The 21087-nt window shown below is 34.2% G+C and overlaps 1 protein-coding gene across 1 annotated transcript; it reads left to right on the forward strand.

Moving 5' to 3' along the window:
• Window positions 1-836: 836 nt before the first annotated feature.
• Window positions 837-18973, forward strand: LOC139694251 (squamous cell carcinoma antigen recognized by T-cells 3-like). Its single transcript, XM_071592708.1, has 15 exons — window positions 837-1029; window positions 1121-1247; window positions 1333-1437; window positions 1854-2017; window positions 3368-3616; window positions 4769-5099; window positions 5374-5580; window positions 7571-7739; window positions 8551-8854; window positions 9567-9738; window positions 11480-11691; window positions 12345-12492; window positions 13947-14080; window positions 17426-17583; window positions 18165-18973. The coding sequence occupies exons 1-15, from the start codon at window positions 862-864 to the stop codon at window positions 18361-18363; spliced, it is 2847 nt and encodes a 948-aa protein (XP_071448809.1). The 5' UTR covers window positions 837-861; the 3' UTR covers window positions 18364-18973.
• Window positions 18974-21087: the final 2114 nt, after the last annotated feature.

Here is a 21087-nt window from a genome sequence, read left to right on the forward strand (position 1 = left end):
ACCGCACTTAGCACTTAAAGCTCAGTTTTCATCCCCTCTTCCCTGGATATTTTCTCTTTTCAACTGTTTTCATTTCTCGGCTTTCGGTAGCATATCTGTTCTTCCTCAGCCCATGAGTTTTTGTTCTTTCTTTTCTCTTCTATTAGGTCCAATACTTCGATAGTGATCCATTTTTTCCTTTTCATGGATTTCCTTCGGCCTGTTGTTTTCTTCGATAAATGCGAAAGACAGAACATTGAAACCAGTGTCTCAACATACTCGGATAATTACCGGAAAAATAGAAGGAAAGATAGAAGAAAGCCTCATGGAAAACCAGTTCGGATTCAAGAAAACTGAGGAGCAGGGAGGAGATACTTGGCTTTAAAGTACTAGCCGAAAAAAACAGGTCATTACATGTGTCATTCGTGGACTTGGAGAAGGCATTCGCAAGTGTCGATTGGAACAATGAACTTCTGTGAATGATTCTGCACCTACCGCTCCAATAGTGTCATACTTGGGACTTTTTCATTTCATTTACACCTCAGATGTATAATCCCATTCTAAGCATCTCTCCATCATAATATATCTCACAATATCTAATATTACTCTAGGTTTTTTAGCCAGCAAAATTACTGGAAAAATCAATCTAACTACGGACCAATATATTTTTATTTAGATATTTAATTAATTTTAATGTGCACCAATCAAATTATCGTGAGTTCCAACTCATCAATCAATGATTTAGAGTAAAATTATTATCAATTTCATCAATTAAAGATAGCGCACCATTGACGGAATTCAAATTTGCCTCCTTTGTACGTCACAATGGAGAACCGGAAGTGTATGCGTTCTTTCTTTCGCGTTCCTCACTTACAAACGAAAATGGCGATGGCCGCAGATGACAACAACAGCGACGAGGAGCTAATGGATGAAGATTCAGTGAATGATGGCGTTAGCGAAGAGGAAGGTGATAATATGGAAGCATCATCGGAAGATGAGTCGGATAACGATGCCGATCTTGAGCAGCGTTATGTTGAATTGGAAGAAAGGGTAGGTTGACGTTTTGTAACTGTTTACGCTTTTTATTGCTTGTTTATTCACAAATTATGGATAAATTATCACTGTATTTTGTGTTTTGTAGGTGAAAGAAAATTTATATAATTATAATTTACATCTGGAATTGATTAAAGTATGTGAGAAATTGACAGATTTTGACAAACTTAAGAAAGTTCGCCAGAGAATGAGTGAAATTTTTCCTCTCACACCGGGTGAGTGTTTAATGATCTTTCAAATTAATAATAACTTTGTAATTGCTTTAGATTTTAACTAATGCGCATGAATTTTGCTTTAAAGCTCTGTGGATGTCGTGGCTGAAAATCGAGAAGAGTATAGCAGTTTCTGAGGATGAAAGAAAAGGTGTAATCGCACTCTTTGATAGAGCAGTTAAAGATTATCAGTGTAAGTACCTGACACCTTGTCAAATTAATCGTTTATTTTAATTGACATAAATGTAAGGTATGACTACTCTGAATATTAACTTGTGGTAAATTAATTCGAAGCCGGTACTTCGCAAAATTTAGAACCTGTCCAATTAATGTGCCGGTGCCTAGCATAGAACAATCAGAAAAATTTAAACCTGCGACTTAACAATGCCTACCAGTTTCTTAGACTTGGAATTTTTCTTATACATAATTTCTGTCCGCCCAATAAATTTTTGATTTTGTTTTATCGGCGAATTAAATTACTTGTTTGGTCCGATCTTCCTGTTTTGATCATTATAATTAAATCCTTGCTATTAATTTAGATTCCCATTGGAATTTATAATTTAACATGGATTTAATTTATGGTTCTTTTAATTTTAATTCTTATTTCAGCTGTTGAACTTTGGATTGACTATGCTGATTTTCTGAAGCAAGGATCTCTTGATGATGAATTAACCGAAGGTATTCGTGCAGTTTATGAAAAGGCTCTCACTTCAGTTGGGCTCCATGTGACTCGTGGGTCCTTAATATGGGATGAATACGTGAATTTTGAAAAGGTATTTGTGGTCTGTCACTTTTGAACTCTCTCTGTAATTTATTAGTCGCGTCAGATGCACTATGCAGTTGTACCATTAAACTGTTTACTCATAGCCTATGAAAAGAGGTTTTGGATGTGGGAATACCTTGAAAGTTATTTGCGCCTAGAAAAATATCTTAAATGAGTTCAAGGAACCCATCTTTCAAGTGTACGAAGTTTTGCGTTTACTCTGTTGTTGATATAATTATGATATGGATCTGATGGATGATCATTAGCTCTGAAAAATTAGAAAATTTTGTGCCGGCATGTAGACCATTTTATGAAGAAGAAAGTGTTTCCCTACATAACGCTAATAATTTAACTAAGGAACCCAATAAATTACACATTTCATATTTGATTTCTTTGAAGTGACTGGAACCCAAATCATTCAACCTGTCAAGATATTGTAAGACACTGCCAGTATAATTAAATCACATTTCTTATTACTGCAAACTTGATTACTTGTCATGAATGGAATTTATTTGGTTTTTGTGGCCCTAAAATATGAACCACACTTTTATAACTGACCCAGAATGAACATATCTAGTTAAAAAGATAAGCAGATTCAACCAACTTTTGTTGAAAGCGTTGTGACAGTGGAATCCTGTGTCTACACATAAAAATATGTATATTATGCGATATTAATATAATGCACTGACCAGTTTTGTTTTTAACACATCATCTTGCAGTTACAACCTCAGTTGTACCCCATGGTGATCATGTTTTTATTCTGCTGTGTGATTCTCTTGAGCATTCAATTACCTCTATCCCTTAAGCAGTCAGTCTGTTGAGCCAATAGTATTTTAGTTGTATTTGGCTGTTCAAATTGATTTCAATGCTTTTTGTTGTAATTATGTTTAATACGTAGGTTTTTCTGTAACTACCTATTTCATTAGGGAGCTGTTAATTTCTATTTTCAATGTAATTTTTTTTAAGTAATCCAGAACTCTGAGTAAAGAGACAAAGTTCCCCTTTGATGATTTTGAATGTATCTTTGTTGCATCACTTCCCTTATGCTTTTTTTAATATAAATATAACACACTCAGTTTAAAATATGAGATATATTTTTGAAGAAAATGATTATCAGTCAAATCTAGACATATTATTTGAAAGGCAATGTTTTTAATTTTTTTCATGAGCTTATCTGTATTATAAATTGTCAAAAAAAACAACTTGTTAAAATTGCTCATTTTATATCAGGGCCTCAGGCAAATATGTCATTGTTTTATTCGATATTTTGCCATTTATTCTTTGCCTTAGTCATAGCAAATATTGGTTGGATCATTCATGAAGATTTTTGCTTCTCTTCCTTTTTTTAAACATTTTACAGAGTATTTTATTAGCCATCAAAGAAAAAGTTGATCCAAGTAGCCCTGACTATGCTGCGCAACTTAAACGAGTTACACAGCTGTACAAAAGACGCCTTTCCTGCCCTTTGCATGGTATGGAAAATGTGCATCAGGAGATGCATGATGTCTTTGCTAAAGAGTTTGGAGTGGAGCTAGATCCTGTTATTGAACTTGGATATAGGAAAGCCTTAGCCAAGCTGGAGAAAGTCATTCCCTATGAAGAACTTCTGGTAAGTGAGTTGATATATTGATGTTAAAATTTCAAGAGAAGCAGAGGATTTTCCTGGTACATGATGCAAGTCTTTAGGTTTTCCATCATGCCATTTATTTATCTGCCTGCCAGGTAACCAAATATTGAATTTAGTATTTAATATAAGTGTAAAAATAACATGACTCTTTTCGGAATTATCATCATCATTTAGTCAAATTTAGTTTACTCAGATTGCATCTATTAAATGTCCACCTTTGTATGTGTGCCTCCATACTCACAAAAGTACTATTTCCCTAATAAAAAATTGCACAAATTCCATAAAAGCAAGAAATTGGACGCTCTCAAGAGTTTATAAATTATCCAATGGAGAAACCAGAAGACAGAACTCCTTAATGACATTCAGTTCCTCTCTTGCCCCTCCCCACTTTTGTCCATTAACTTCCCTTAAGTGCCCTTTCTGACGACACCTTTTCCCCCCTCTCCTGTTTCCTGTCTTTCTCTTCATGACGAACCCCCCCCCCCACTCTTTCCTCCCCTGCCACCCCTCCTTGTAGCTTGGTATATATATTCCTTCCCCTTGTACTTTTCCTCACCTGATGATGATAGAGTGTATCGAAACCATGTTCGAAATAAAGTTTTAATTGTGGAAAATTGCAACAAAGTTTTTATTATGTCTCGATTCCACAACATGCATTCTCGCCTGACTCTTCACTTTTCGTACTATTTCCCTTGTCTAGAAAACCTGAGAATCAAATTTCTACCCATGTGTATCGTAGTTCATTTATATTGTTAGTTGTTAGTGCAAACCATAATAAAATGATGCAGTCGATAAAGGATTAAATTATGGTAACATAGAATCGCGCTCTTGCTTGTGGTTTCTGGGATTTGCCTTGCATAGAATTGTATAAATAACTAACCATTCAGTATTTAAAGGAGGTAGGAAAATGTCCTTAAGAAGTGACAGCCTTTATTGGATAAATGGAATGGTGGTTTATGTTCAATGTTAGTTTAGTATTAAGTTTTTCATTTTTGAAATTTTTTATTCAGAATATAAATATGATTAATGAGTTTCCTGTGTAGAATTTTCCGAAGGTGTTCCATGAGTGTATTCTTAGGTGATATTTTTTTGGGATAGAATTAACTGATTGCTTTTAAAATTTATTACTTCTAGGTGGGTGCTGATGGATCTGAAGTTGACCTGGAACCAGCTGCCCAACGGCTGTCTAGGTGGAGGGATTATCTCTCTTATGAAGGATCTGAAGAGGCTGATCCTGGCAGGATCCAGTGCCTTTATGAGAGGGCACTGTCTGAAGGGGGCTTGTGCCTTGAGCCAACTCTTTGGTTGGAGTATACAGAATGGTGTGACTGTACCCTTGGAATTGGGGCAGTGGCCTTACCTGTGTGTGAAAGAGCTGTTCGAAATTGTCCATGGAATTCACTCTTGTGGATTCGCTACCTCAGAGCAAGTGAACGGTACTCATGTGCACATGAAGAAGTTAAAGGTAACGTTCATTTCTGTGTAACATTTTCATGCATGATAAATGCTTTTTAGGGAGCATGATAAAGCTATAAAACAAAATGCTCTGTTTTGTATTGTTATTTACATGCGATTGATAGTTTCATTTTAATTTTGTGCATTTCAATTGATGAATTCAGTAGTCATATTATTTAAAGCCCTTAAGAATTGATGAATTTCAACTGTAATGGAGATTTATGAAAATGCTTTAATTTATTAGACATTAAAATTTGCTGCAATTCTCATAATCTGTACTCCAGGAATCCTGGAAAGAGCCTTAGCATCTGGATTTTCTGTGGCTCAAGAATATAGGGATTTGTGGATGACCTACATTGACTACCTCAAGAGACGCTTGCGAAAGTGGGATGATGAACCTAGCCAGGGTGATGGCATCTGTGCAGAGCATAAAATTGCCAATGAAGAACTTCGCAACACATTTGACCGTGCTTGTTCCCATCTTGCTGAGTGTGAGGATTATTTTTCTCTTGTAGATTATTTTTACTAATAATTAATGCACTGGACTTTAAGACTCCAAGTTGAATACACAGTAATAATTTTATTGTTATAATCTACAATGATAAATACATAAGCATAACCTAGGGGGAGTAAATTTCATGTTGGTCAAAATCAACCCTCCCAAGGGTCTGTGTATTGGGAGGGTAACACCCCCATTGCAACCATGGCTGTTGCTATTTATCAGATAACAAAAAAGATTGTATTTTAATCATAGATGACATTACTTAGGTTACAATTTTCAGAGTGTAAAAATAATTTGCCTTGGTCAAGGGGAATGATTTTTACACTTGGAAAATTGTTGCATAGTAATGCATATTAGTGGATGACTCCGTCAAAAGTTACTGTTGTGGCATCTCCTGCAGTTTCTTGTAATTGAAATAATGTATATTTGTAGTAGATTTAAGTGAGCTATTTTTATTCATTCTCAAAGTCAGTTCTATCTTGCCTTGTGAGCCCATACTTAATATCTTAGCAATATTATTTAGTCAATCATGACCCCACCACAGATGAATAGAATTCATAATTCATTTGTCATTAAAAATTGTCTAATGTAAATGTGTCAGTTACCCAACTTGGAACGAGTTCACGACCAAAGCAAACTCCAGCAAGGCAGGATTTTTTTACCATTCTGTTCTCAAGACTTCATTTACTTGGATGGAATACTTTCAGTGACCAATTCTAAAGAACTGTGGGAGATGCTTCTGCTAATATGCATTCAACTCCATCAATTTCAGATTGTAAAAATCATATGCCTTGACCAGGATTTGAACCCTATTAGATTGGCTTCCACAGTGTAAGAGGATGCCTTGTTAGCTTAATTAGTTAAGGAACTCAGCCGGACGTCATGGTTTCCAGGTTTGAATCCTGGTAAAGGCAAATAATTTTTACATGTTGAATTTGATGCATTTCAGTAACCATACTTCCCTTACCCTTTGTTCAATCTATTATTAAGATAAACTAGATGTTAATATGAAAGTTGGGCTATCTGTTAAGATATAGTTATTAGATAATAATACCAGTAATTTACTGTCTGTTTGGGTATTGGTACAGGCTTATGGAGTTGGAGATGTACCATTTATGTATGTTCCATAATAAATTATTATTGGAACTTGTATTTGATACAGATATAAAAATTGCAATTTAAGCACCCACATGTTTGATGTTGGTCAAAGATTTTGGTAATTGTATGTTGGCATAGATTTCTGGGTTTCACTGCTTATAACGTGTTTTTTGCATTAATTTTTCTCTCATATTGCTACTGGCGTCTTCAGAAAAAAGTTAGGCATTTGTTGCATTGTGGATGTATAGAAATGTCTTAACTTATTGGTATCCTCTTAACTGTAGTTATTTAATTCATTATCTTGAGTTCTAGATATTCCCCAATTGCTGCTCTCCTAAACCTAGAACTCTCACATTTTAAACCCTCACAATAGTCACCAATTTTCATGGTCACAACATTTTAATATTCATGTCCAAACTGTAGTGGAGCCAATTCTTGAGGTATGCATCAGTGGTTTGCTCGTAGCAGTTATGTAAACCTTTTACATTAATAAATGAAATGGCATGATTATGAATACTGTTTCTCATACATTGGAATTTTATGATAAACATTGAAATTAATGCATTTCAATTAATTATATTCCAAAAATATTTCTAGGTTTTGTCCCTATTTTCAAATGAAACTTTATCTTAATTTTAGTCTCCATTGGTAGCTTTTTTTGCTGATCATTTAGTCTACAAAGTCGTAGTATTCAATGTTCCGGGCCACACAGAGACCCAATATGTTCTGAGTTTATATGAATTGAATTTGAATTGAAAGTACAAAGCAGTAGTATGCACACAAATTAAGGTTTACCAAGGAAATACAAGTTTCACTGCTTTAATTTTGAAAGTTGGATACCATCATTTATACTCATATGAATGTAATTTTTATTTTGCTAGTCTTTGGATTAGAAGGGGATCCAGCCTGTCAGTTACTGCAGTATTGGGCACGGATAGAAGCTAACCAGTTTGGGGACATGGAAAAAACTAGACTTCTTTGGAATGATATTCTCAGTATTGGACATGACAAATCTGCTCAAATGTGGCTAGAATATATTCGTCTTGAAAGGTATGTATTATATGTGTGTTTATGCTGTCAAACTCATTTATAACAAGCATGGTAATAAAGAGATTTCAGCTAGTGTCAGAAATAGAAAAATTGGTTGGAAAGATCACTGGGGTAAAGATCCTTACAGGTGTACTGAAAAAATGGAGAGTTCAGGTTTAATTCCTGGGGATAACTTTGGGCGCCCTCAGCTTCACCCAAGCTTTTTGATTTTTTGGGACCAGAATGACTTGGGAAACCATAGGAGATACAGGGAGAGGAACTGGCCCCCATACCCTGACATGTGAATTTCACATGCCTTTGGGCTTGGTATTGGGTGAGCTCTACCCTCACTATCAGCCTGATCTTTGGGTTGATAACTGTGTTTATGATTTAGTTAAATAACTGAAAGTCTGTTCCTTAGAAGTGCATCATCATTATGTAGAATTATAAATAGTGAAGGTTTATGCTCGCAGAATATCATCAATCGCAAAAATCAAGCCCATACCATTTCCCTACCATTGACTTAAGGCTAGCAGTATTTTTTTAAGGCACTTGTCTAATGATGTTATCCACTACATGCTAACTTAGGAATATTGCAAGCAATACATTTCTGTGGAAAATGTTACTTCTTTTGATTCATTTTCAATTATTATATTAATATTTTAATGCCCAATGTAGTTAAATTCTTTGAATATATTAACTTAGCCTTAAAAGATCTAATTTTTTTAATGCCCAATGTACATACATCTTAAATAACGATGGAACTTGTGTTATAAATCATTCTCTAATCAATTCAACTTGATTTACCAGATGTTTCCACTTTTTTGCCTAGGACTTATGGAGATTGCAAGCATCTTCGTAGGCTTTATACCCGTGCCCTTGCTTCAGCAACAGATTGGCCGGAAACAATTGGAGAATCTTGGTTGGCATATGAGAGAGATGATGGCACTCTTGACACATTGGAAATGTGTGAGAATGCAGTGAGGCTGCGAATAGAAAAGGTTGTTCAGGAAAGAGCAATGGCTGCTGCCAAAGCTGCAGAAGCTTCTCGGGAAGCGGAAGCAGCAAAGAAAGCCAAGAGAAAAGGATTTTCTGAGAAGAGTAAATCTCAGGAAAAGTTCAATGCTTTCAAAATGGTAGGTGAACAAATTTCTTTGGGGTAGCAACTAACATCCTTAGTGATTGATGTTTTTGCTTAAAAGTGACCATTTAATATTTTTATGCCTCTGACCTGAAATTGTTTTTTTTTATTTTTCTGGTAATTTTATAAAGTGAAACTTGTATGGGCTCTCAATATATATATGACATAATTGTGATTATATAACATGTTTTGCAGTATTTTTTATGGATCTGAAAAGTATGTAATTTAACAATATGTACCCATGAATTAAAAATCTGAAGACCTAAGAGCTATGGTGTTAATAGTCATTTAATTTCTTCCTACTTAATAAGCACGTAAAATTGTTCTGGAGTAATTAATTGTGTATACGATGCCATAAGTTCCTTATCCCCTCAAGCCTTTTTGCACGAAACTAACTACAACATAGAATATTCAATGACATTATGTAGTCATATTACTAAATACTTGTGAAAATAATGTGAAACTATTTTAAATTTTATAAATTTGACAAAATAATGGTCGTAATAATGATGAAAGTTTAATATCACAATTAACATCAATTATTATCAGTAATTCGGAATGATGTGTTCATGAATGTGTATTGTTTTCCATAACTGTACAGTAACTCCTTTATGCATTTCATGTTCTGCATTGACTTTATGCTGTTTAAAGCTTTGTTTATAGTTTCTCATAGTTAGATAGTATGACTATTTGTGTCTTATTTCCAGCCCACTGGTCTCCCTCCAATGTCTGGTGTAAAAAGGCGAAGAGAGGAAGGAGAAATTGTTATGCCAAGTGCGACTCTATTAGTTGGACATAAGGCCAGCTCTCATTCTTCTGATCCCATGTCACCAGATGGTGATTCTCAGGATGACGAGTCAGCGCCAAAGAAATCTAAGAGTATGTACTTTCTCATTTATGTGTGTGGTTGCTAATTTTATCTAAATAAGCCCACGAAAAATGGTAAACATGTGTATGATTTGCTCGATGGAATCAGACTTGACTATGTGGAAATTCATTTTCAAATTAAAGAAGAATACTTTGTATTTTCCACAAAACTGAGTTTTTTAGAAAACACATTGTATTGAGTATGATGGTGGAAAAAATCAGGAAAAATTCATTTTTCACAGTTGAAGAGACAAATGGAGAGTTATTGCTAATGGTAAATAAAAATGTGCACCTGTAAATAAAATTGAGAGTGCTAAAGATTTTAACTGAAAGGTGGCATACAGTACGTGTACTGCAAAACATTATTATTTTAAATTTAAGGGGCCAAAGTAGTGGGCTTAGAATTATCAAGGTTCAAAATAAACTGTCTTTAAAAAATTCATAGGGTAACATTTCTTTTTTTAAGAATCTTCATTTGAAAATTACAGCAGTGGAAAAAACTATAATTTTGAGCAGTGCAAAAAAGTGACAAATTATACTTGGTGAAATATACATGTTACGATACAGCTTTTTACCAGCAAATTGTAATAGGTAAGTGTCACATCAAGTGACAAGGTATCTTCCGACTTACTGTCCTGTAAAACTATCATCACTTCATTATCCAACTTGAACAGCCTCTCCCTGTTTTTGAATGCCATTTATGACATCAGTGGGATAGGGAGATAGTAATATAATGTATTCCTCTTTCATTTAGATGAAAATCACATAAAGAAATGCATGACAATTCTAGTATCCACTGAGTGGATTTGCTTTAGGTTCACTGAAATAAAAACTGAACGAAAATAATGTTCTGGTGTCAAATGTATCCTGTCACACTGCTGTGAGATCCAAAAGCACTGTCTCAAGGCAAAGAAGATGGTGCAAATGATTTGAATGGATCCACAATCAACACAGGCTTTGTTTTTAGAACTCACACCTGTTTTTAGAGCAAAGAAGGTTCTTCTTTTATCTCCTATCATGAAAGGTTCCACCAAGATATCCTGAAATAACAGATGCAGCATGTCGTCAAATGGCATATAGTTTTATGCCTAATATGAATATCTCCCTCTGCGTTCCCTTAGATGCTGTTTACTGTAGATAGTGATCACGTGAAGATTCTTATACTAATTCCAAATGGCTTTAAGTTAAGAGTGCAAAGAAGAGATTGATAAATTTGTTTTTCACTTTTATGCAACTAAATTATTGCAGATGTTAATTTGAAAAAATGAGGAATGTAATAATAATCCATTAGAATCCTTCTATTTTCAGTATACATAACAAGATGTTGATTGATGCAAGACTTGTGACCTAATAAATATAAATGCCAAGCATAAACTCTGGGTGTAGTAGTATGTCAGATGATGGCATGTGAAGATACCTCTTGGTGAAATATATTGTCATTTGGAATTGAAGGGTCAATAATAAGTCTTAAGTGCTTACATAAGCAGAAAATTATTAGTAAATACATGCATGTTAAACATGTACACATTATAATGGATAGCTCGGTGCAGTATTTGAAATATTAATGCTGTGTAACCATTAAAAATGATGTTTTCTTATTTAATAATATCCTACTTGTAGTTTTTTTTCTCATTTCTAAGATGTCTGGCGTTATCTGGTCATTTGTAAGGCATTAAATTGCTCATTTTCAAATGGAATAATGATCTAGAGGTATAATTTTAACATGAATCGCATTTTTATTGTTGCATTTTAGGCAGCAGTGAGGAAACAAGTTCCATTGGCCCCATTGTCCATAATTCTGCCAAGGATGATCGAACTGTGTTTGTGAGCAATTTGGATTATTCTGTTCCAGAAGAAACATTGAAAGAAGCATTCTCTAAATGTGGAACTATTACAGATTTAAGACTTGTTAAGGATTTCAAAGGTCGTTCCAAAGGCTATTGCTATGTTGAGTATTCAAGCATTGTGAGTATTATTATCCATTGTGATGATGTTATTATTATTATAAAGTAATTACTGGTTAAGGTAGGTTTTTGGATGGACAAAACTACCAAATAAATATTTTGTGACTCCTAACAAAACACAATCCAGCAACCTACTTTACATCAGGTCCCTCTTCATCTCTGAGTACTTCCTTCCTCCCCTCATCCTATCCAACATCCCTATCCTGCTCCTGCCCCTTCCTCGCTTGCCCCACATTCTCCCCTCCATCACAGTCTTCAACATCTCACTGCCGATTAATACGGCCTTCATCCATTTTTCCTGCCTCCATAGGACCTCTCCCAACAAACCCCTCTCTTCGCCCACCATACCAAGTATTCCCTCATTTGTTTTATTCTTGGTCGATTTCACCTTCTCCATTCCTCTCCAAACCCACGCCTCAAAAGCCTCCCGTCTACATCCATCCTCCCACTTCAATGACCATGCTTCCGCACCATACACAGCCACGCTCCATATCAAAGTTCTTACGAGTCCTTTCCCAATATCCTTACTCAGTATCCTTTAATATATGTAGATAAATGTAAAATCGGTATTTTTCTTAATGCATGTTTGTAATAATTTTTTATGATATTAATATTTTTGTGGTTTAATATAACCAATATGCTGTTATATTTTAGGAAGAAGCTACCAAAGCCCTTGAGTTAGACCGTGAAATACTAAACAATAGGCCTATGTTTGTGTCAAAGTGTGATCCTGACAGGCAAACTCGCCCAGTTGCATTCCGTTATAGTACTGAATTGGAGAAAAATAAGCTATTTGTCAAAGGTAATATATTTGGTCTCAAAACTTCAAATACATGCATAGGTGATAAGCCAAGCCTTATGGCAATTAATATGTACTTTTGTTTTGGTATATGCTTGAAAAGTGATTTGTTTAAATTGCATTTCCCCTTAAACTGTGCTGCATTTGAATAATTATTTATTGGTGTCTTTTACTTTATGAAAGGATGTGGTTCCTTGATGTTATATCATTAAGTTAATTCTTGTAAATGAATGAACATTTCATATTTATTCCTATTATAAAATGGTTGATTCCTTTCAATGGTCCATTCCTTGAAAATTGTCACCCATTGGTATGCATATTTCACAGCTTCTCTAGACAATTGTAATGATTTAATGAAAATTGCAGAATTAATTTTCCTTATAATAAATATATTTATTTATTATTTCATCTTGTTATTTTGTAATGGTGAAAATATGGTATGTCGCTCAAAAACAAAAAAATGTATACATTCATATGAGAGATGGTGGTAATATAATTACTGCTTGTCATACCTTTGCTCAATTATAAACCAAAGAAAACCTTTTTCACTTATTCAAAAGTAGATTTTTATGTAGTGATTTATGGTGTATAGTGTGTCTGAAGTGTAAATCAAATGAGGCTCAGAAGTGAGAGTAAATAATAGTATGGTATGAACTCAGAAAAAAATAAATTTACAATGTTATCATGTTTTTGCATTTGGTTATCATCGTATTATGTTAATTTATCGAAATAATAATGAGTGCGGAAGAGTTACTGTGTACTCTGCCTGGATGAGATTATAATATGATTACATGAGTCATTACATGATTACATTATAATTACATGAATTACATCAATTGTATGAATTATTCATATCTCTTGATACTGTTTTTCGTTGATCAGGATTTTACTCATTCTGAATTTCTCCAATATTATACTTAATGCTTTCATTTTCACCATCCAATATAATTGTATAACATGCTAAAATAACAGCTTTTTGTGTGTCAACTTTTGTGCCACCCCAGAGCAATCTATGAGGCAGTGACTCATTGTTCCTTACATCTTAGCCATCTCATTGAGGGAAAAACCTACAATTTAGCTGCATATTTGCACACTGTGCATATTTTTTCATTTGGTTTCTGTGCCAAACGATTTCCATAGATTTTAACAATGTTAGACTTCTTGTATCTTGTTTCACACACAGGATGTTCATCATTATTATTTATTTCATCACTTCAAATCCCTTACCATGCACACCTCATATTTCAAATGCCAATATTTCCTTGTAAATATATAAATTAGGTCTTAAATGTATATATTTTTATGAGTGTGCTTAACAAATAAGAAGTGAAAAATCAAATTTACCTGTTCTTTAGTTTCAAATGTTTAGTATGAATTAGGATAAATGTTTTCAATTTTTAAATTTTATTCCCTTTATTAGAAATTTAGAAGTTAATAATGTTTTGTTTTTCTCTTAGGATTGCCACTGTCCTCAACAAAAGAAGACCTGACAAAATTATTTAGTCCCTATGGGACCCTTAAAGATGTGAGATTGGTTACATATCGAAATGGTCATTCCAAAGGGCTTGCCTACATAGACTTTGAAGATGAGGTAAGAGTTTCCCTGAGTTTGCTAAATTTCTTTGGAAAAGAAAATCCATGAGCATAACAACTTATTCAAATGTAAATACATGTTAATAATAATTTATTTTTAAATTTAATGATCCCTTCACACAACTAATGATTAAGCCAAACTTGTTGTTCATTTTTAAATGATTCAGGCATTCAATTAAAAATGAATCAAATCATTATCCATATGAGTAAAAGTAGTAGTAATCTGAAGTCAGTAATCTGAAGAATTTTCATGTATCTCTATGGCCTGGTTTCACCAATAGCAGTCAACTCTTGATCGATATCTGAATTTCCATTCAAGTTCATTTTAAATAATATTGTTATTACTATTTAAGAATTGCGTTGCAATTAGGCAATTTTCCTGGTGGCAGCGGTCAAGTTTGATAAATGATCACTCTTACAACAAACATACATACATAAACGCACTAGAAAAACAGATAGGAGACAAAATATTCTTACATACAATGGCACTTCCACTTCACATACAAAATGTTGTCCACATATTTACAAACAATATTATAATAACTACAATGAAGTTTATCGCCCAGTGGCTGCTTTGCACTTATTCTTAAAACTCCTAAAATTTGATGGAAAGGGCTCAAACAAACCTCCAGGCAGCTGGTTCCAATCAATTATAGTTCTATATAAAAGAGAGTATTGTTTCTTATTTATTTTTTGCGTTCTTATTTTTATTTTGGAACTATGGTCGTTTTTTCCCTTAAAGTTAGGCTTTTCTATCTCTTACCTTAAATCTTCCCACGCTTCATCCTTTTTAACAATTCTATTCATCACGCCTAACCCTCTCCTTTTTGTTCTATTTTTCAAATTCTCCCATTTCATTATATCTAACATTTCTGCGACACTATCTGTTCATTTGTACCTTCCGAGTACATATATTGCTGCCTTTCTCTGAACTTTTTCTATCTTTTTAATATGTTCCACCTCATATGGATCCCTTACGATGGACGAGTATTCTAGGATAGGGATAACCAGTACCTTTTATACTTTTTATTTTGTGGCTACGCTACTTCCTTTTAAATTTCTCATTACCCAATGCAGTACTTTAAATGCCTTCCGTGTCAAATTATCTAAATTGACTCTCCACCCAAGATCCCTAGTTAAATAAATGCCTAAATATTTGCGATGACTGCTATATCGGATTCTTACTCCGAAGAGGGTGTAAATTTCCTTTTCTACATTCTTTTTATTTGAAAAGTTTATATGCTTACTCTTACTAACATTAATGCCCATATTATTATTTGTAACCCAGTCACCAAGGTCACGATGTCATTTTGTAGTATTACGCGGTCATTTACATGTTGTACCCATCTGTATATTATGCAGTCGTTCGCAAAGAGTCTTATTTGGGAATGTAAATTGTTTGGTAGATTGTTTACGTAAATTAGGAAGAGTAATGGCCCTAGGACACTGCCTTGTGGAACTCCTGCTATAGCGTTCGCCTCATTTGAAAATGAATCCCTTAATTTTACCCTTTTTATCCATTGTTTTACCCTCAAATCCAATGGTAACGACTCCAACTTTAACAATAATTTATCATGAGGCACTTGGTCAAAAGCTGCCGAAAAATCAATGATTACTGCATCAACATCCTTTCCTTCATCTCTTGCGTCGCTGATATCTCGGCTAAATTCCAAAAGTTTCGTTTCCCATGAGTATCCCATTCTAAACCCATGTTGGTGTTTGAATAGCCATCTGTCTCTTATCCACCATTCCCGAATGTAGTCAGCGATTATTTTTTCCATTAGTTTGCAAGCAACTGAGATTATGCTTAATGATCTATAATTGTTGGCTATTGTTTTATCCCCTTTCTTGAAAATTGGTATATTTGCTTTTTTCCAATCACTAGGCAAGGAATCATTATTTAAAGTTACTTTGAATAGATGACTCAGGTACAAAGCTATTGCGATATCATCCAGTTTTAGAATGTCAATTGTTATATTGTCCTCCACGATAATACCGGCAGTGAGCTATTTGGTGCTGTTACGCTGATGAAGTTCTCTGTTGTTTCTGAGCTATTTAGGCAAGCTTTTATTTTCCTTTTTGTTTTCTATTCCCCAAAAAACATCCATTAAGCTGGAGTTGAAAATATTTGTTATTTTTACAGTGTTTGCTATAATGCCATTTGCCTAATTTTTTAATAGATTCACGCTTTCCCTGTTGTCTTTCCTCGTTCTCATGTATCTATAGAATTTCATTGCATTGTCTTTCGAAATTGCATTAATAAGAAATATTTCCTTTGCCTTCTTCTTTCCTTATTTAGGTTCCGGACCAAGGTCCTGTAATGTTGTGACATTTCTTTACTTTCATTCCTTAATCTGTGTTCTTTCTTGCCGCTCTCTTGAGTTTTTTTAATGGTTTTGTTGTAGTACTGCGGATCCGTGTTCTGTTTCAAATTTTTTATGGGAACATACTTCATTTGCCTTTCAAGAATTATTTCTTTGAATGTTTCCCATATTTTCTCCACGGTCGCTCCACTACCTGCCCATCCAGGAAACTTGCCCCTTAAAAATTCCTGAAACTCTTCCCTTTCTGCCCGGGTATATTGCCAAATTTTCTTTTCATGCTCCATACCTCCTTTTGTTGATCTATACCAGTCCATTTGAACACCCACTGCTGTGTGATCACTTATTCCCGGAAAGACATCTATACTAATAATAGCATTCGGAGGTCTAACTAGAAAAACGTCGAGGGTGTTTTCTCCCTATAAATATTGGGTGATCAAATCAAGAATCAACCAGCATGACCAATTGGGTAGTTCCCTATTATTTTTTATCACCCAAATCAAAGAAATGTAGAACCTTTTTGATAAATGCGTTGCTGAAAAATATATTTTTCAGGATTGAAGACAAAAAGATTCATTTTACATCATCTTCATCAAAATTGCTATGCCAATGAAATCAATATAATTACCTTAATAACTAATTTAATAAGTTAAATTCTTCACCCATAAAAATTTCCATTTCTAATACAATGTAATCGAAAGATGGTGAAATAAGTAGCAAAAATCAATATGCCCCTGAGGATTATTAATTTGCTGCTAAAGAAGCACGGTGTTAGAATATGCAGTCACATTGAAAAAATCTCCTGAAAATCTTTGAATCAAAGTGAAATTCCATGATCAAAACAAAAAGTAGCGAAGGCATACTTGATATGTAATATCAGTGACTGTTATTCCATTTGTTTTTATCTTAAAATGAATGTATATATCTGAAAAAGAGTACCAGATTGGGACATTTTATTCCCATCTGACCGACATTTGGGTTTCAGTCTCTGTAATACACTTGTACTTCCCAAAAATACTTAGGTTGCTGCTGCTCATGCCCTGATCAAAACTGACGGGATGGAATTAGAAGGTCACACCATCTCTGTGGCCATAAGTAAACCTCCTGAAAGGAAACCTACAATGTCAAACCCTAGCCAAGGAATTCTATCCCTAGGAGGGGGCGCAAAGGAAGTTGGAGCGTAAGTACTGCCCAGCTCATGTTTTTAGAGTTCATTTGGAAGTAGACAATTATTCAGATGGTAAAAAAAATATGGATTCCAAAACATAAAAAGATTTTTTGAAGAGATTTTCAATCCTCTATCAGTTGAAATGAAAAATTCTTATATTACCGTACCCATGTATCACTCATCATCCAGAACCACTGTAATAACTTATGAAATTTGATTGTTTTCACTCATTAAAAGTCACATCTGTTGTTTTATTAATGATTTCATTCTATTCCATACACAAATGCCTTGCATTAAAGGAAAATCTATTGAGGGGGAAAAATGACTCCTGAATTATTTTTCTTCATAGAAGTATATTGTTTAGTTTTTCTTTCTCCTGGTTATATCAAATATAATATGTAACTGGACTTAACTGATATTAAAAGAATGGGGAACAGATTAAGGTAATTTCATGTACTGATAAGTGAAACCCATTGAATTTTAATTTCTGTTGTTAGGTAATCTGAAATTTATATGCAGAAGAAAAATGTCTTTTGTATTATTTATTGTCACATTTATTGAGGTTCAACATTGTTGAAATGATCTCATTCCAGGAGGGGACGCGGCAGAACTCAGGTTTCAGTATTTGTGCCACGTTCAGTTCAACTGCACTCAAGCACTGGTGAGAGTTCAGTTCAATCTGAAATGTCTGCAGGTTCCAGCCAAGACCCTGCAGATTCTAGCAAGGCCTCCAATAAAACTGGCATGTCAAATGCAGACTTTCGGCAAATGTTACTGACTGGAAAGAAATAATTGTGCAGGCTGACTATTCTTGTGAATCCTAACCTTCAGTTTTGTATGTCAAAATGCCAAGTCTACAAAAAAGTGTCCATTGACTGGGTTTGTATTGAAAATTTACATTTATTACTGTGAAGTAGTATCCATCTAATTTCAAGAAGTGGTGAAATATGTGAAAGGCACATATACTGTTGAAGTTGTCGCAGTAGGAATGGGTATGGTACCTTGATACCAAATGACTTTTCCATCACTAGAGATTATAGTGATAGGTTTATACTATAAACATTTTATTTTCACCCAATTTTATTGAAAAATAAAAGTTCCCATATATTTTCTCATCTGATCTCTCACTATTTTCAACATTTTCTATATTTCAGTTTTTCATGCAAGGGTTCTTGCAACTTGTCATTAAAGTATGAGTCAAAATCTTGTGGTCTGCATTGGTTTTGTGTAATTGCAGAGTTTTTACATCTCCATAAGTGTTCTATTTAAGTGTCATCTATTTTCCCCATTTTCCATATGTGTAGATTGTTCATTGTAAAATGTCATTACTTAACAAATTGTTTGTGTGTGTGTGAGTGAAACATGTAGAGATCATGTTTGTGATAAAGTAAAGAATGAGAATTATATATACCAATAAATTCATTTTTGTGTATTTAATAGAATATTGGTCTCCAGTGGGTTGCATTCACCAAAAGATACATTTTTAAAATAAACAAGGGTGGTTAATCTCCAAAAAATTAGGAAAATAGCAGTCAAAACTTTTTTCAGTACTCCATTGTTGCTAAATGAATGATTAGTTGTACAAATTCCTTATAAAAAGCATTGATTAGTTAAATTTTCCAGGCAAATGCAACAATAATACCAATTGTACATGATATATTGAATTAATCCTCAAAAATAAACAAATTTTCTGTGGAGGAAAGTTTGGTAATTACCATAGTTTCCCATCGATACAAAAATGTTCAGATGATTGAAGAAATGATGATGTGTGTTATGTAATGAAAATAGAAAAAAAGCAAAACATAGACGTATTTTTCACACACACATCCAATATAGGCGTATTTTTACACACACTATGCATAATTTGTGTGTATGTGTGTGTGTACATATATATAATACTCATTTATTTAGAAACAGATATAAGGAAAAGGAATAGGAACACACAAAGGACGATCACAGGAGAGGTGGGGAAGGTGGAATCCAGCAGATCACGAATGTATAAATATTTCCTAGACTGGGATATGTAAATGCAGATGCGAGGCATCTATACACGTTCAAGATAACTATGAAACCCTGGGTGCGCAGTATCTATACAATTTCATGATAAATACAAAGTTCTGGGTGCATGTTATACATAAGATGCACATTATTGATGGGGAAATACAGAAGTGTAAATCAATTGAATGGAATGGTTTTTACAGTAATCATTTTTATTCATATTGCATTCTAATAGGGGAAGCGGTAGTCCAGTGGGTAGTGTTGAACTACTGGCCAGAGGGCCTGGGTTCAATTCCTGGGCATGCCTCCAAGCACCCTCAGCTTCACCCGAGGTTTGTGATTTTTGGGGTACAGACGTTCCTAAACTAAAGGAAACTACAGCTGGACAGGGGAAGAGGCTGATCCCCCAACCCTGATGTGTGAATAGGCTAATTAGGTATGATCTACCCTCACGTATGTGAGGGTAGAGCTCACCTCTGACTGACCACAATGCCAAAATATATTATTCCTGTGAAATAAAATATTGTGGCATTGCAAAGTTATAGTGTTTCAGTATGAAATTAATGAATTCCATAAAGTCAAACCTTAAACAACTGATTAATTTCCAGAGCTGAAGATTCAAAATGCAGTATTCTTTAGTTAATATTTTTAATTTTGTAAAAATGATTATACTTGAATTGGTACATAATTAATACAATTCATTTCATGACTCTGGGTGTAAGACCATCATCATTTGTGTGCCAGTACCTACCCATATTGTTTCTTTTTACCATTTTTTTAATATCCGACTTTGATGTTTATCTGATTTTTTGAGTTTTCTTTGTTATACGCCCTTCTTTATAATTAATTTTTTATAAGGTTTGAAATGTTGTAACCTATCAAAATCAATGGAGCCTTCTCATACAACTTACCTCCTCTACCCCTCTTTTTATCATTCTGAAATATGCCCACCATCTATTGAATCTTGGTTTCGTGGCATTATGCAATGGGAATATTTGTGTTGTTGATGTCCCGTCGAATGTGCTATTTGAATTGAATCTATACATACATAGGAGTTATTAGCATTTCATTGTCTTATGAGCAAATTTATTTACTCTGTTATTAGCATTTCATTGTCTTATGAGCAAATTTATTTACTCTAATTGCTGCCGAATCAGCTCATAAGCACCTAGATAGTGAAAGAATTTGCGTCTCAAAAGAATTTTTTCCTATACATGTTTAATGTTTCCACGTTTTATGCATGAACAGCATTACTAATAAGACTCCATATATGTGTGAAGTATTTGCCCATTCCTCCCTTCACCATTATGAGTTTATCTTATGAAATATGGGGAAAGGAATAATTATGTTCTCCAGAAATTAAAGCAGTAACTCTTGCACCCATTCCTTGAACAGGCCTAGGTTTTTGAGGATGAAAAACAATTTCATGAGAATATCTGCGTGTCACTGAAAGGCCTCTAGTTCGTGTTGAGCAGGAAACAAAAATATGGAATGCACAGTCTGGCCTGTATGCTTTTA

The sequence above is a fragment of the Hetaerina americana genome, unplaced genomic scaffold (assembly GCF_022747635.1).
Source record: "Hetaerina americana unplaced genomic scaffold, ioHetAmer1.1.p SCAF_5, whole genome shotgun sequence".
In the NCBI taxonomy this organism is placed as follows: Eukaryota; Metazoa; Arthropoda; class Insecta; order Odonata; family Calopterygidae; genus Hetaerina; species Hetaerina americana.